The sequence below is a fragment of the Dama dama genome, chromosome 2 (assembly GCF_033118175.1).
Source record: "Dama dama isolate Ldn47 chromosome 2, ASM3311817v1, whole genome shotgun sequence".
Lineage (NCBI taxonomy): Eukaryota > Metazoa > Chordata > Mammalia > Artiodactyla > Cervidae > Dama > Dama dama.
The window spans coordinates 10,903,364-10,916,190 of record NC_083682.1 but is presented as its reverse complement, the minus strand read 5'-3'; the positions used below and the strand labels follow the sequence as shown (position 1 = coordinate 10,916,190).

The 12,827-nt window shown below is 56.5% G+C and overlaps 1 protein-coding gene across 4 annotated transcripts; it reads left to right on the top strand.

Moving 5' to 3' along the window:
* Positions 1–34: 34 nt before the first annotated feature.
* Positions 35–12,028, top strand: TKFC (triokinase and FMN cyclase). 4 transcript variants are annotated; one of them, XM_061166242.1, is made up of 18 exons: positions 35–138; positions 1,497–1,612; positions 3,671–3,860; positions 4,814–4,924; positions 4,999–5,180; positions 6,457–6,535; positions 6,816–6,905; positions 7,518–7,552; positions 7,629–7,713; positions 7,805–7,894; positions 8,478–8,594; positions 8,918–9,037; positions 9,211–9,348; positions 10,301–10,407; positions 10,513–10,616; positions 10,734–10,767; positions 10,874–10,963; positions 11,336–12,028. In XM_061166242.1, the coding sequence occupies exons 2-18, from the start codon at positions 1,610–1,612 to the stop codon at positions 11,495–11,497; spliced, it is 1,737 nt and encodes a 578-aa protein (XP_061022225.1). In that variant the 5' UTR covers positions 35–138; positions 1,497–1,609; the 3' UTR covers positions 11,498–12,028. The 4 variants fall into 4 exon arrangements, with proteins under 4 accessions (XP_061022225.1, XP_061022218.1, XP_061022244.1 ...); XM_061166235.1 differs by having other exon boundaries at positions 42–350; XM_061166251.1 differs by lacking the exon at positions 35–138 and adding an exon at positions 791–907.
* The last annotated feature ends 799 nt before the right edge of the window (positions 12,029–12,827 follow it).

The following is a 12,827-nucleotide window of genomic DNA, read 5'->3' as shown; positions in this document are numbered from 1 at the left end:
GGCCCCGCCCCCCGGAGGCCCCGCCCATTTCCTACCGCCGGAGCTTGGAGTACCCGGATGAGGGCGCTCCGTCGCGAGTCTTTCGGTCCTGGTGGCGGTTACTGAAAAGGTTGACCCGGGCGACAGCGGTTCGCAGAGGTTCGCCGACTCCTCCTTCTTCCCCGGAGCTGACCCGCCGACCTCATCCGTAGTCCGCTTCCCTCGCCCTTCCGCAGACCCCGTCCACACCCCCTTCTTAGCTCCAGGAGCCCTCGGGTTATTCCCTATTTTGGAACCGGAAGATACTGCTGAGGCACAGAGAGGGGGAGGAAGGTGACATCAATTTGTGCACCTCCCAGACTAGAACCGAGGTTCGTACCTCCCTCTCCCTAGCCTTCCTAGTATCTCTAAACCCAGCCATGCCTTATCCTAGAATGACCGATCACTCTAGCTCACCTGGCGGGCGTCTGGGGGAGGCGCTTAGACTGTCCCTTCTCTCCTTTGAACTTGTTTGTGTTTGAAACTTTGTGTTTCAAGGCCCCAGCAGGCCCCTTCTCCAGCAGAGTTAGTGCCCCCGTGGTTTGTGCAAACTCAGACGTCAAACACGAAACCACAGTTTCCCTGGTGAGAACCTTAGTGACCCAGGAAAGCAGTCAGTTAGCCCTGCAGCTTTCAAGCCACTCCACATCAGACGGGCTCTGCAAGGGGTAGAAGGAGAACCACGTGGCTTGGAGCACCTGCCGCAAGGCTGTAGAGGAAGCCGCCCCCATTTTACAAATGAGGAAGCTGAGGCTCAGGCAAATTGGTTTACCCAGAATCCCCTAGGAAATCAGAGGCAGAGCTAGGTGCTGAGAACTGGTGGAGAGTCTTTCCATTGCAGAAAGGTGCCGTGAGCCCAAGACACCTGTGAACCTGGCTGAACCGAAAGGTCTTTGTAATTTATATATGTGATTTCCCACATCCAGGACTTTCAACCTTGACTTTGGAGGCACTGAATTTATCAGTAGAAAGAACACAGGATTTGTAGAGAAGCTAAACATAGGTTTGAATCCTGGCTGTTGTTGGAATGGCCTTGGGCACATCACAGAGCTTGCTGGGGCGGTTTCCCAGAAGGAAAATAGAGTCACAGACTCAGCCATCTCCTTCCTGGTGAGGTGCCAACACTGACAAGAGCAAGTCTGTGAAGATCTTTAGGAACGTATTCACTGCATGTGTGCCCGTGTAATAGATGAAGTTATTCTGTGGGTAACTTTGCCCCCTGGTGATAAGGTGGGCACCACTCCTGAGCATAAGGCAGACGTGTGCCCAGCATGGATCTATCAGTGTTCTGGCAGCCAGGTGCAGAATGTGAACCTTGGTCAGCCCCAAACTCTTCTCCATTCCCAGCTCACATTCTAGACTTTGGACTTAGATCACAGTCTGGGGAAGCTCACTAATTACCAGGGCGCTGGAAGCATGACTGTGCCAGTAGGCTGCAAGTGTCTTCAGCAGCTCATGTTGTCACCCACCTCTTGCAGATTCCGCTTGCCATCTTCACTGTGCTCAGACCTGATTGCTCCCACGGGATTGCCCATCTGCCAGAAGCTCAGTGAGACGGTGTGAGGCAAACTTCCTTCAGAGCCTTCCCATCATGGTGAGTCCCATGAGGGCCAGGGCAGGGGAAGGGCACTATGGCTATGGCCTTGGGGCAGTAGGTGTGCCGGCCCTGGGCATGTTGCAGTTCCTCGCTCCCTGACCAAGAGATGCTGCTGCCTCCTGAGCTTAAGAGAGAGAGTTATCCTCTGTCTCAGGGCCTGACTTCCCTTCATTTCTCAGCTAGGCCCAGCCCGGTCTGTGGCTGCAGCCTCTGAGTCCCTCCAAGGCCCACATGGCCCTGGTCTGGATCATGCATTTAGAACATTAACAGCTGCCTACTCTGTAATAGACACTACCAGACACAGGAGTCCGAAAGAAGGACCTGTTGTGTCTTTCTGAGCCTCGGGCATGTGTGGGCTTGTGGGATCTACAGTGCAGGAGGCTCATCATGACCCTCGGCATGCTCCAGGCTCATTCTAGAAATGGTCTGAAGCAAAACAGCCCTGGGCAGATGTTGTGCAATCTCTTAGTTGTGTCCAACTCTTTGTGATCCCATGAACTGCAGCACACCAGGCTTCCCTGCCCTTCACTGTGTCACAGATTGTGCTCAAACTCATGCCTGGGCACACCTGGGTTCAAGTTTCAGCCTACCACTAACCAGCTGTGTGACATTTTACCGAAACATGACCTCTACGAGCCTCTTTCTTCATCTACAGATTAGTCGATGGGGTGTTGACCAAACCAGGATCTAGGGGCCTCTCACATTTGCCTGTGGGAGGCAACTTTCCCTTCTTCCATCCCTTCAGGCCACTGGGAGCCATGGATGGCACTGGCCCCTGACCTCTCCTCTGGCTCTTGTTTGGGAATGGTTGCAAATCCCAGGGAGGGCAGACTGTTAGGGATGGCAAGGGGACCCATTCTCAGAGGGTGGTGGCGTTGGAGGCTAAGCTTGGAATTGAGACCCACTCTCAACTTCATTGCATGTTCCAGGCCCTAGCAGGCTCTGGGAGCCGCAAGCCCATGCCTTCACTCGGGCAGAACGTCTGCCACTCTCAGCCTCCCTTCAGCCCCCGGGGAAAGCAGCATGATAAAGCCAAAATGGAACTAGCTTTGGAGCCAGGCTGACCTGGACACTTGCTGGCTTTGTGACCTTGGGCAAAGTCATATAACTCTGCCTGTTTCCTCACTGGGCTAATTTTACTCCATAGGGTTGTTGGAAGGTTGAATGAGATGTGCTTTAATGTGCTTAGAATCAGGTCTGGATCTAGAATGAGGTCTGGCTCACTGCCCTGGCCCACCCCCGACCTAGAAAAGACCAGAGTTTGCATGAAAGAACCAAGTTCAGGCCTACTTGGGGAAGGCTCAGCTGCAGGCAGTCCTCGGGCCACCAGGGGGCGCTGGGAGCCCAGCCCTCTCTGATCCTAATTGGGCACCAGTTTCTCTGTTTGGGACAAAGGCAGGAGCCACATGCAACCCCTTCAGCCAGCTCTGGCTTTTCCGAGCTGGCGGTAGAAGGGACTGCTGCTGCTGCTGCTAAGTCGCTTCAGTCGTGTCCAACTCTGTGCGACCCCATGGACTGCAGCCCACCAAGCTCCTCCGTCCATGGGATTTTCCAGACGAGAGTACTGGAGTGGGGTGCCATTGCCTTCTCCGTAGAAGGGACTAGCTCCCTTTTATTCAGTTTTTACTGTATAGTGGGCATATCCTGTAGTTCATTAAATCCCTGTTTTGCTGAGGAAGCAGATGGGTGTGAGACCTGTCTGGCCCCCTCCCCTGGGACAGGAGCCCCAACCTGGGGCTTCTTCTCCTTTGACAAAAGGCTGTTGGGCCCTAATCTTTTTTGTACTGAGGACTCCAGTTCCCCCATTTTCTTTGTATCAAAGCCATTCTTCAGGATAAATTTAAGGCACAGGTTAGGCACTGAATAAAAAGTCACAAATTACAAAGTCATAGAAATATCCACCAGATAAAATGATGCCTAATTCAAGGAACCGCTGTTCCCTGGAGTTCCTGGGCAGGTGTGGGCTAGGGGTCTTAGTCACAGCGGTGTGGCTGGGCAGGACTGGGGTGTCCCTGTCAGCTACACCCATGACCACCTCCTGCTTTTCTCCCACAGACCTCCAAGAAGCTAGTGAACTCAGTGGCAGGCTGTGCCGACGACGCCCTTGCCGGCCTGGTGGCCTGCAACCCCAGCCTACAGCTCCTGCAGGGCCACCGCGTGGCCCTCCGTTCTGACCTGGACAGTCTCAAGGGCCGGGTGGCTCTACTGTCAGGTGGGGGCTCTGGCCATGAGCCCGCCCATGCCGGTGAGCACCCTGGGCAGAGGTGGGGGGTGGGCTCTGGGCAGAGTGCACGGGGGCTCCTGGGAGATCTTTGGTGCCGTTAGGAGGTCCAGGACGGAGCCAGGCCGAGAGTCAGAAGCCTGGTGTCTGCTCTGGCTCTCTGCTCCCTTGAGCTGTGATCTGAAGCCAGGCCTGGCCTCTCTGTGCCTCAGTCTCTACGTCTGTAAAAGCACAAGTTTGGGCCAAATGATCTCTCAGGCCTTTCCAGCTGAATGTCAGTGATTTCACAAATCCTCCCTGCCTCCCAGGCCCAGCTGACCTGCTGTCTCCTCCTCCATGAAGCCTTCCTGACTTTTCCAGCCTAGAGCAGTATCCCTCTTCTGAATTCCCAGCCTGTATTTTCACATTCAAAGTGGACAGTCATGGATTGTTTCCTATTTAGTGCCAGGCATGTGAACTTTCCCTGAGAGCTCAGGGATGGGGGTGGGGGTTGAGGAGGAGTAGGGACCAGGCTTTTGTATCCTCTGTATCTTTCCTGTCTCTCTGGCGAATTCATCCATCCATTCAGCAAACATTCCTGAGCACCTGTGCCTGGCACTGTCTGGCCACTAGGGGCGCAAAAGTGACCCAGACAGACAAGGTACCTGCCCTCATGGAGCTTCTGTTCTCCTTTGCGGAGACAGAAACCAGGTAAACACACAAACGAAAGAGATCATTTCAGAGCATGTAAGTGAGGTAGGGAGGACAGGAGAGCAGGATAAAGGAGCAGCGAATAGTTGGGGATGGAATGAATGACTATTCAGTTGGGAGGTTGGGGAAGACCTCTCCAAGGAAATGAAAGATCTGTGGAATGTGACCCAGGTGCTCTTCTGCACCAGGCACACAGTAGGGCTCACCAGGGCATGAAGCCCTGAGCCCCAGGGCCTGCAGGCACAGGTCCCCACCCAGCATCCTCTCCCCTCCTCTCTCCATCACAGGTTTCATTGGGAAGGGAATGTTGACTGGGGTCATCGCGGGAGCCGTGTTCACCTCCCCGGCAGTGGGCAGCATCCTGGCAGCCATCAGGGCCGTGGCCCAGGCGGGCGTAGGTAAGCCTGGCCTGCAGGAGGGGCTGCTGTGGGGAGGGCAGGCACTGACGGGACCCTGCTGGCTGCTCCCGCAGTGGGGACCCTCCTCATCGTGAAGAACTACACCGGGGACCGGCTCAACTTCGGCCTGGCCCGGGAGCAGGCCCGGGCAGAGGGCATCCCCGTGGAGATGGTGGTCGTCGGGGATGACAGTGCCTTCACCGTCCTGAAGAAGGCGGGCCGGCGCGGGCTCTGTGGCACAGTGCTCATACACAAGGTGAGGGTCCCCTCCTGGGACCCTAGCCCTTGCTTTCCAGGCTGCACCCGGTGCCGGACTTTTCTAGCCATCTGTCCCACCCCCCAGGAAGCCACTGCGTCCCCAGCATTCCCTGATCCAGGAGGGCACCCCCATCCCCGTAACTAGCTCAGCCCAGGTACAGGCTTTCATCCTCCCAGCCCCTTCCCTGCCCTCCCCCTACCCGACCACCCATCACCCCATCCTGTGGCCCTACTCCCCAGGGCCTGCAAAGACACCTCCTCCTCCAAGCCCCACCCTTCCTGTTAGCCTTGCTTTGGTCTTGCCTGCTTGCACCCAGGTGGCTGCTGCTGCCTTCTCACCTGACTCCTCTGCCTGCTTCCTTCCCGCTTCTCCCGCAGTCTCTTCCCCATACCACCCCAGAGGTGTCTTTTAACAATGTGTCTCTGACCAGGCTGTTCAGCTACAGAAAGCCCCCAACCAGGGTTCCTGGGGTCAGCGCAGGCTTCCTGGTCAGGCGCCCACCACGCTCTTGCCCCCCAACCTGGCTTTCAGGCTCCTCCCCCATTGTCCCGTGGCCTCCTCATGCTCCGTGAACACCTGCGCCCTGTACTGCTGGGCTGTGGCTCACCTCTGGGGCTTTGCTGATGCTGAGTCTTTGACCTTGAAAATCCTTCCACTGTCCAGCCCCACTTTAGCCTGGCTAACTCCTATTCTGTGGAGGCCCACGCCTGCTGTCTCTCCTTCCGGGAGGTTTGCCCTCCCACCACGCCAAGCAGGCTCGGACCCCCTGCCCTCAGTGTTCCCGTAACTCTTACTGTGAACTCCGTGATCAGAGGCGTCACCTCACATGAAACGTTCAGTCTGTGCTGTTTCTCCAACCCCTCCCCAGACCGAGTTCCTCCAAAGTAGGGACTATGATTTAGACACCTTTTCCCCTTTTCAGCACATACTAGATGCTTGGCAAGAAGTGGGTGGGTGGCCAAAGTGAGCCACAATACATACGCCATGGAGCGAGAACTCTAGGCCAAGAGTTGGGAGGCTAGCCACCAACTGGCTGTGTGACGTTGGACAAGCCACCTCCCCTCTCTGGGTCCATTTCTCCATTTGTAAAGTTCCTCTGGCTCTGGGATTCTTAAAGAGTCCTGGCAGTTGCCCTAAATATGGCAGGCCAGGTTGATGCAGCAGGACGAAGAGATTCCCTGTTCCCAGCTAGAAGCTCAGCCCCAGCCTGTCTTCTGCCCACAAGTGGTACAGTGACCCCTTCCCCACTGGGGGCCTGTGTCTCTGGGCGCAGGTGGCGGGTGCTCTGGCCGAGGCAGGTATGGGCCTGGAGGAGATCACAGATCGGGTGAGCATGGTCACCAAGGCCATGGGTGAGTGCCGGCTCAGGGCCCGGGAAGGGCAGGGGAGGTCGAGGCCCACCTTGGACCAGGAGCAGGTTCCCCAAAGCAGCACAGGAGGCCTCCCAGAGGCTGCGGGAGGGGTTCCCAGGAACGGCGGCTTTGGGTGCCCGAGCAGGGGTTCTCTTCCATCACTGAGATGAAGAGCCCGGCAGCCTGTATCAGTGAAGAGACTTCTGAGCTTGTTGCTGCCCAGCTGACGCCTGACACCGAGAGCAGGACAGTCATCCCCTTCATACCTCATTTCTCGTAGGAACCCTGGGAGTGAGCTTGTCCTCCTGCAGCGTCCCTGGTTCCAAACCCACTTTTGAGCTATCAGCTGATGAGGTGGAGCTGGGCCTGGGTAAGCTTGTGACTCCTTGGGCCCCCTGGGTTTTTCCAGCATTTTCTACCCTGGGAGCCATCTACTGGGTCTGCTCACTTGGAGCTGTCGCCTCAGGGCTCTGAGGTTTTTTAATTGGGCCCATGAGGCCGTTCTGGCCCAACCTGCCCAATTTCTACCAGCCATTGCCCTCCGCACTGAGGGCTCCGTGTCCCATGTGCCTCCTTGCCTGTGTTCCCACCATTCTCCGGTACCCAGGACCCTGCCAAGATGCAGCCCTTCTTTCAAGGGCAGGTCTGGGGCCACCCCAGCTATAGAACTTCCCCTCTTCCTCCCCTGTGCTTTCAGAGTGATGGGCAGAGGCCTCATGTGGCCTCTCTGTGACTGCCTCTAGTTCGGCTACTTCACTAGTTGGAAGTTAAGTAAAGCTCTGGCTCTCTCCACCACCAAGCCATAGCTCCCAGAGAACAGAGACTCTGTGTGTTTCACTAGACCATCTGTGTCCCCCAGCCCCACGCTCCCCAGATACACGTGCCTAGCCTAGTGCTGACCACTTAGAAAATCCTTGAGCAGAACATGCTGAGCGAATCCCCAGGCTCCGGGCGGGTCAGCAGTGCTTGTGTCTGTCCACAGGGATCCACGGGGAGGCTGGCGTGCGCCGGATAAAGGTAGGCGGCCTCCCTGGCGCAGGCGGGCCTGAGACTGGGGCCCCCGACACAGCTCATGCCCAGCTCCCCATAACAGATGGCGACCGCCGACGAGATTGTGGCGCTCATGCTGGACCACATGACGAGCTCCTCCAACGTGTCCCATGTGCCTGTGCAGTCCGGTGAGGGGCTGTCACGCTGTCTCCCTGCCTTGCCTCCCCCTCTGGGAATGGAGCCCAGAGAGTCTCACCTGGGCATCGTGTCTGCCCACAGGCTCCTCAGTAGTGTTGATGGTCAACAACCTGGGTGGCCTGTCATTCCTGGAACTGGGCATCATAGCCGATGCTGCCGTCCGCTCTCTGGGTGAGCCCCACACTGGAATCGGACCTCCTGACCCCTGAGCTTCCTCCTGCCCACCATTTGAAGCTGGATGTAAGAAAAGCACCTGAGATAGAGCCTTGCAATGATGGTCCGGAGCATGGACTGTGCAGTCAGTCAAGCCCGACTTAAATGGCCGTCTGCCACCTGCTTGCCTGGAGCCTTGAGCCTGTTGCCTTGTCTGTAAAAAGAAGGTGGTAATAGTAGCTGCCTTAAAGGGTTGTCATGAGGATTGTTGTTGTTTAGTCGCTCAGTTGTGTCCAACATTTTTGCAACCCCATGGCTGCCTCTGTCCACACTTAGCGCAGGACCTGGTAAGAACCTAGTAACTGAGACCTGTTGTTATTCATCTGCCCCCATAAAAGGGACACCTCCAGGGAATGTGGTCATTCAAGGTATCTTTAAAGGACGCCCTGAGGAAATGTGACCAGCTCCCTACTGACCTCAGGGCCCAGCTCCCAGAGTCCTGGTTTTTCTCCTACTCTGCTTCTTTCTCTGATGCTTTGGGGGAAACTGCCCAGAAGCACTTCCCTTCTCCCTCACACTCTTTCATGCTCTGGTACTGCAGAGGGCCGCGGGGTGAAGATTGCCCGTGCCCTTGTGGGCACCTTCATGTCAGCCCTGGAGATGCCTGGCGTTTCTCTCACCCTCCTGCTGGTGGATGAGCCCCTCCTGAAACTGATAGGTGAGACCTGGAAGCTGGGGTCAGCCAAACCAGGGCTCCCTGGAGCTGGAAGGAGCCAACTCCATCAGGGCTGACCGTGACAATTAGGACCCTGTGGAGAGGCCCTTTCTGGCTTCCCCAGCCTTCCCCAACTCCCACTTGACTGTGGAGGCGTTGGAATTAGGCTCCTCCCCTGGGGGCCCTCATTTCCCATGTACACAGGTAGCACTCAATACCCACTTACTGCGGTGGAGGGAACCAGGCCACCAGGTGGGGAGTCCAGGCCCTACTTGATCCCTGGCCAGCCAACCCGTCCCTAAGAAGAGTCATCCTGCTGTCCCTAGATGCTGAAACCACTGCCTCGGCCTGGCCTAATGTGGCCAAGGTCTGGGTGACTGGGCGGAAGCGGAGCCGGACCACCCCCGTGGAGCCCCTGGCGGCCCCTGACTCCACTACTGCAGCAGGTAGGGGCCATGCGCTTGGGGAAGGTGGCCCAGGCCTTTGGCCTGAGGCCTAGAGGCTGCAGTGTGTGCAGAGGGGCGTGCAGGGGCCCTGGACCCACACCTCCACTCTGGTCACGTTCAGTTGTGAGAAGAGCCAGCCAGGTGGCCTCCCTCTTGCTATCCTCCCTTTGCAGGTGCAGCTTCGAAGCAGATGGTACTTGTGCTGGAGCGGGTGTGCACCACCCTCCTGGGCCTGGAGGAACGTCTGAACGCCCTGGACCGCGCTGCCGGCGACGGGGACTGTGGAACCACTCACAGCTGTGCAGCCAGAGGTTGGTGCCAGGACTCACCTGGGGCAGGAGACGGGGTGGCATGGCACACTCATGTGGAGATGGCGGCATTTCATGAATCAATGATTTCAGAAGCATTTGGAATACTCACATGGGGCTGGCAACTGTTATTTTGCCAAACGAAGTCATCACAAACTTAGCATGCTTTTCACCTGTTTTCATAAAGAGATACTTCTAGCACTACAGATGTAGGAAGGTTGTTATCACAGAATAAAATCTTTCAGTGAATAATAACTTTGAAAGTCGCTCAGTCCTGTCCAACTCTTTGCGACCCCATGGACTATATAGTCCATGGAATTCTCCAGTCCAGAATACTGCAGTGGGTAGCCTTTCCCTTTTCCAGGGGATCTTCCAGATCCAGGGATTGAACCGAGGTCTCCCACATTGCAGGTGGATTCTTTACCAGCTGAGCCAGCCACAAGGGAAGCCTGAATAGTAACTTCAGATTATCCAAAAGGGAAACTCAGTCCTTACTCTTTCTCAGCTTACCCAGACGAGGGAAAAGTTCTGAATTATCCAGTGATTATCTCGTTCAATCAAGAAAAATATATTTAGTGGTAACCACAGTCAGGTGCTGCCCTCAACTCTATGGATACAATAGCTAGAAAAACATTAAAATCACTGCCCTTGTGGCTTATGTTCTGGTAGGAGAGAAAGACCATTAACAAGGGAAATCAGTAAAAGACAAAAAACAGGGAAGCAAGGAAGCATCTTCACCTGTTCAGTGACCACCAAGGTCCCCATCGGTGACCAGTCCCTGCTCCTCTCCAGAGGCAGCAGGCCAGAGAGGGGGCCAGGGAGTCTCTTCATGTGGGTTCCCTCAGCCTCTCCCAGCACCCATTCCTCTCGCCTGGCAGCGAGGCCTGGGTACTTGATTGGGGTCCAGGCAGATGGGACAGAGGGTCTCTGAATTCTTTGCCATCTCTGCCTGCAGCAATTCAGGGGTGGCTAAAGGAGGGCCCATCCCCAGCCAGCCCTGCCCAGCTACTCTCCAAATTGTCCTTCCTGCTACTGGAGAAGATGGGAGGCTCCTCAGGGGCGGTGAGTGCCAGCAGCCCCCGGGGGTGGGGGGCTGACACAGAGGGGTCCTGGGTTGGCCAAGGCCTCAGGCCAACCCTGTGTGCTCAGCATCCTGGTCCTCCCCAGCTCTACAGCCTGTTCCTGACTGCGGCGGCCCAGCCACTCAAGGCCAAGACTGACCTCCCAGCCTGGTCTGCTGCCATGGATGCCGGTCTGGAGGCCATGCAGAAGTGAGCCAGGGCCCAGGGCCCCAGACCAGGAGTGGGCTGGGGGGTGGTGGTTGATGTCACCCACCCCCAGAGTGGTGATTCCCTGCAGTGAGCCTTACTAGTTCTCTTCCCTGCCAGGTATGGAAAGGCTGCCCCAGGGGACAGGACTATGGTGTGTATCTGGCCCAGGCCTTCCCCTTTTTGAGCGTAGAAGCCCTGAAGGCCAGTCTCAGTGGCAGGGCCTGTCCTCAGCCCCTCTCCCCCCTCACCCTGTCCAGTTGGATTCTCTGTGGGCAGCAGGACAGGAGCTCCAAGCCTGGAAGAGCCCAGGGGCCAATCTGCTCCAGATTCTGACCAAGGCTGTCAAGGTGAGTGATGCTGGGCCCAGCCACCCAGGGAGACAGACTCAGAACCACCAGGCTCCCATCTCCATGCGACCTGAACAAGTTCATATCCTTTCTATACCTCACTTTCCTCCTCTGACAATGGAGAATACCTGTCTCAGAGGGTGGCTGGGGAGTAGAGAGATACATAGGGCCCCAGCACTAGGTCTGGGACATAGCAGGCCCTCAGCAGATGGTGACCCCTTATCCCTACCAGTGGTGGGTGGGCAATGACCTCTCCACCCTGGTGACTATGCAGAGGGTCCTGGCAAAGCTGGGACCCCAGGGTCCATGGCAGGAAGGAAGCCTGATGGCTCCTCCTTGAACCTGCTCCCACACCCCCACCCCCCACCCCAGAGTGCAGAAGCCGCAGCTGAGGCCACCAAGAACATGGAAGCTGGAGCTGGAAGAGCCAGTTACATCAGCTCGGCGCGCCTGGATCAGCCAGACCCTGGGGCAGTGGCAGCCGCGGCCATTCTGCGTGCCATCCTGGAGGTCTTGCAGAGTCAGGGTGCGTGAAGGCCTCCCTGGCCCTCAGGGCCTCTCTCACTGCTCTCCCCAGCAGCCACTGTCACTTACTTCTGCCTTCTGCCGTCCCCGCCTGCCTCTCGCTCTCGAGACCTGTCCTCTGCATTCAACAGGAACTCCTCAACCAGCCTACAGATCCTCCACTGTAGAAATTGCAGGCCCAGAGTGGGTGTCAAATGTGTTTTCCCTCTTCAGGGAGGGGGCAGTCCTAGGGTCACTGGGCTCTGCCTCCAGTCAGTTCTGAGCTTTAGTGATAAGGCTTTTCCCTGGGTGGCAACACAGCCTTTAACTGGTGATGCTAATTTGGTTTTGAGACTCCCCATGAAAGGTCTTCTGCACATGAACTGAGCCAGTGTGGAAAAGCCAGCCAATAAACCACGCTGAAGCAAAAGAGCTGTGCTTCCTCTGAAGGACCTTCATCCAAGCGTGTGAACAAGTGGGCCCACTGATGCCCTGAGGCTCAGCGCTCAGCCCCCATCTCCTCCCACCTGAGGCCCAGAGGCGGGTCCTGTGCAGGTGGGCCAACTCCACTGGGACCCGCAGCCTGTCCTTCCGGTGCACACACACCCCGGAAGGCTGTGCTTTTCTCAGCACTAGACTAAAAGAACTCACTGATTCTTCAGGAGTCAAATGGGCAGGTGGGTCACCAAAAGGAAAACAAATCATCATACTCCTAAGGATCAGCAGTAGAATAGAAACTGCGCTCAGGCCAGCCCCACGTCTCCAGAGCCATCATTGACAGCCCCGGGGGAGCAGGAGGGGCTGTGAGGTCAGGATGGTTCCTGGTGGAGACAGTACAGTGCACCCTTGGCCCCTGCTTGGCAAAGGGGTGCAGTTAAAGCCATTAGCGTGACTCAGTTTAGACACTGACATGACCTTGAATCCCGGTCCTGTTTCAAACTAGCTACACATAAACTCAGGCCTGTTTAGCCTCTTAGAATCTAAAACCAAGAATGGTGCCCACCTCATAGGCACATGTGCTCAGTCGCTTCGTGTCCAGCCTCTTGCAACACCACGGACTGTAGCCCACCAGGCTCCTCCGTCCATGGGATTTTCCAGGCAACAGTACTGGAGTGGGTTGCCATGCTCTCCTCCAGGGGTATCTCCCCAACCCAGGGATTGAACCTGCGTCTCCTGCACTGCAAGCAGATTCTTTCTGCTGAACCACCAGGAAGCCCCAAAGGCACACAGAAAGGATTCCAATGAACCAGTGAAGATAAAGGCTGCAGACCATCCAGATCTCACTCACTGGGATTTACTAGCATCACATGTCTGCATCCAGCCCCTTCCAAGTCCTCTGCCCAAGCACTAGGTGGTCTCA

Bases quoted from the DNA above. Each gene is read 5' to 3' on its own strand.
- TKFC (XM_061166242.1), top strand. The intron at 6,536-6,815 runs GTGAGTGCCGGC...CATTTCTCGTAG, and splicing joins CATGGTCACCAAGGCCATGG to GAACCCTGGGAGTGAGCTTG. The intron at 10,617-10,733 runs GTGAGCCAGGGC...CTTCCCTGCCAG, and splicing joins GGTCTGGAGGCCATGCAGAA to GTATGGAAAGGCTGCCCCAG.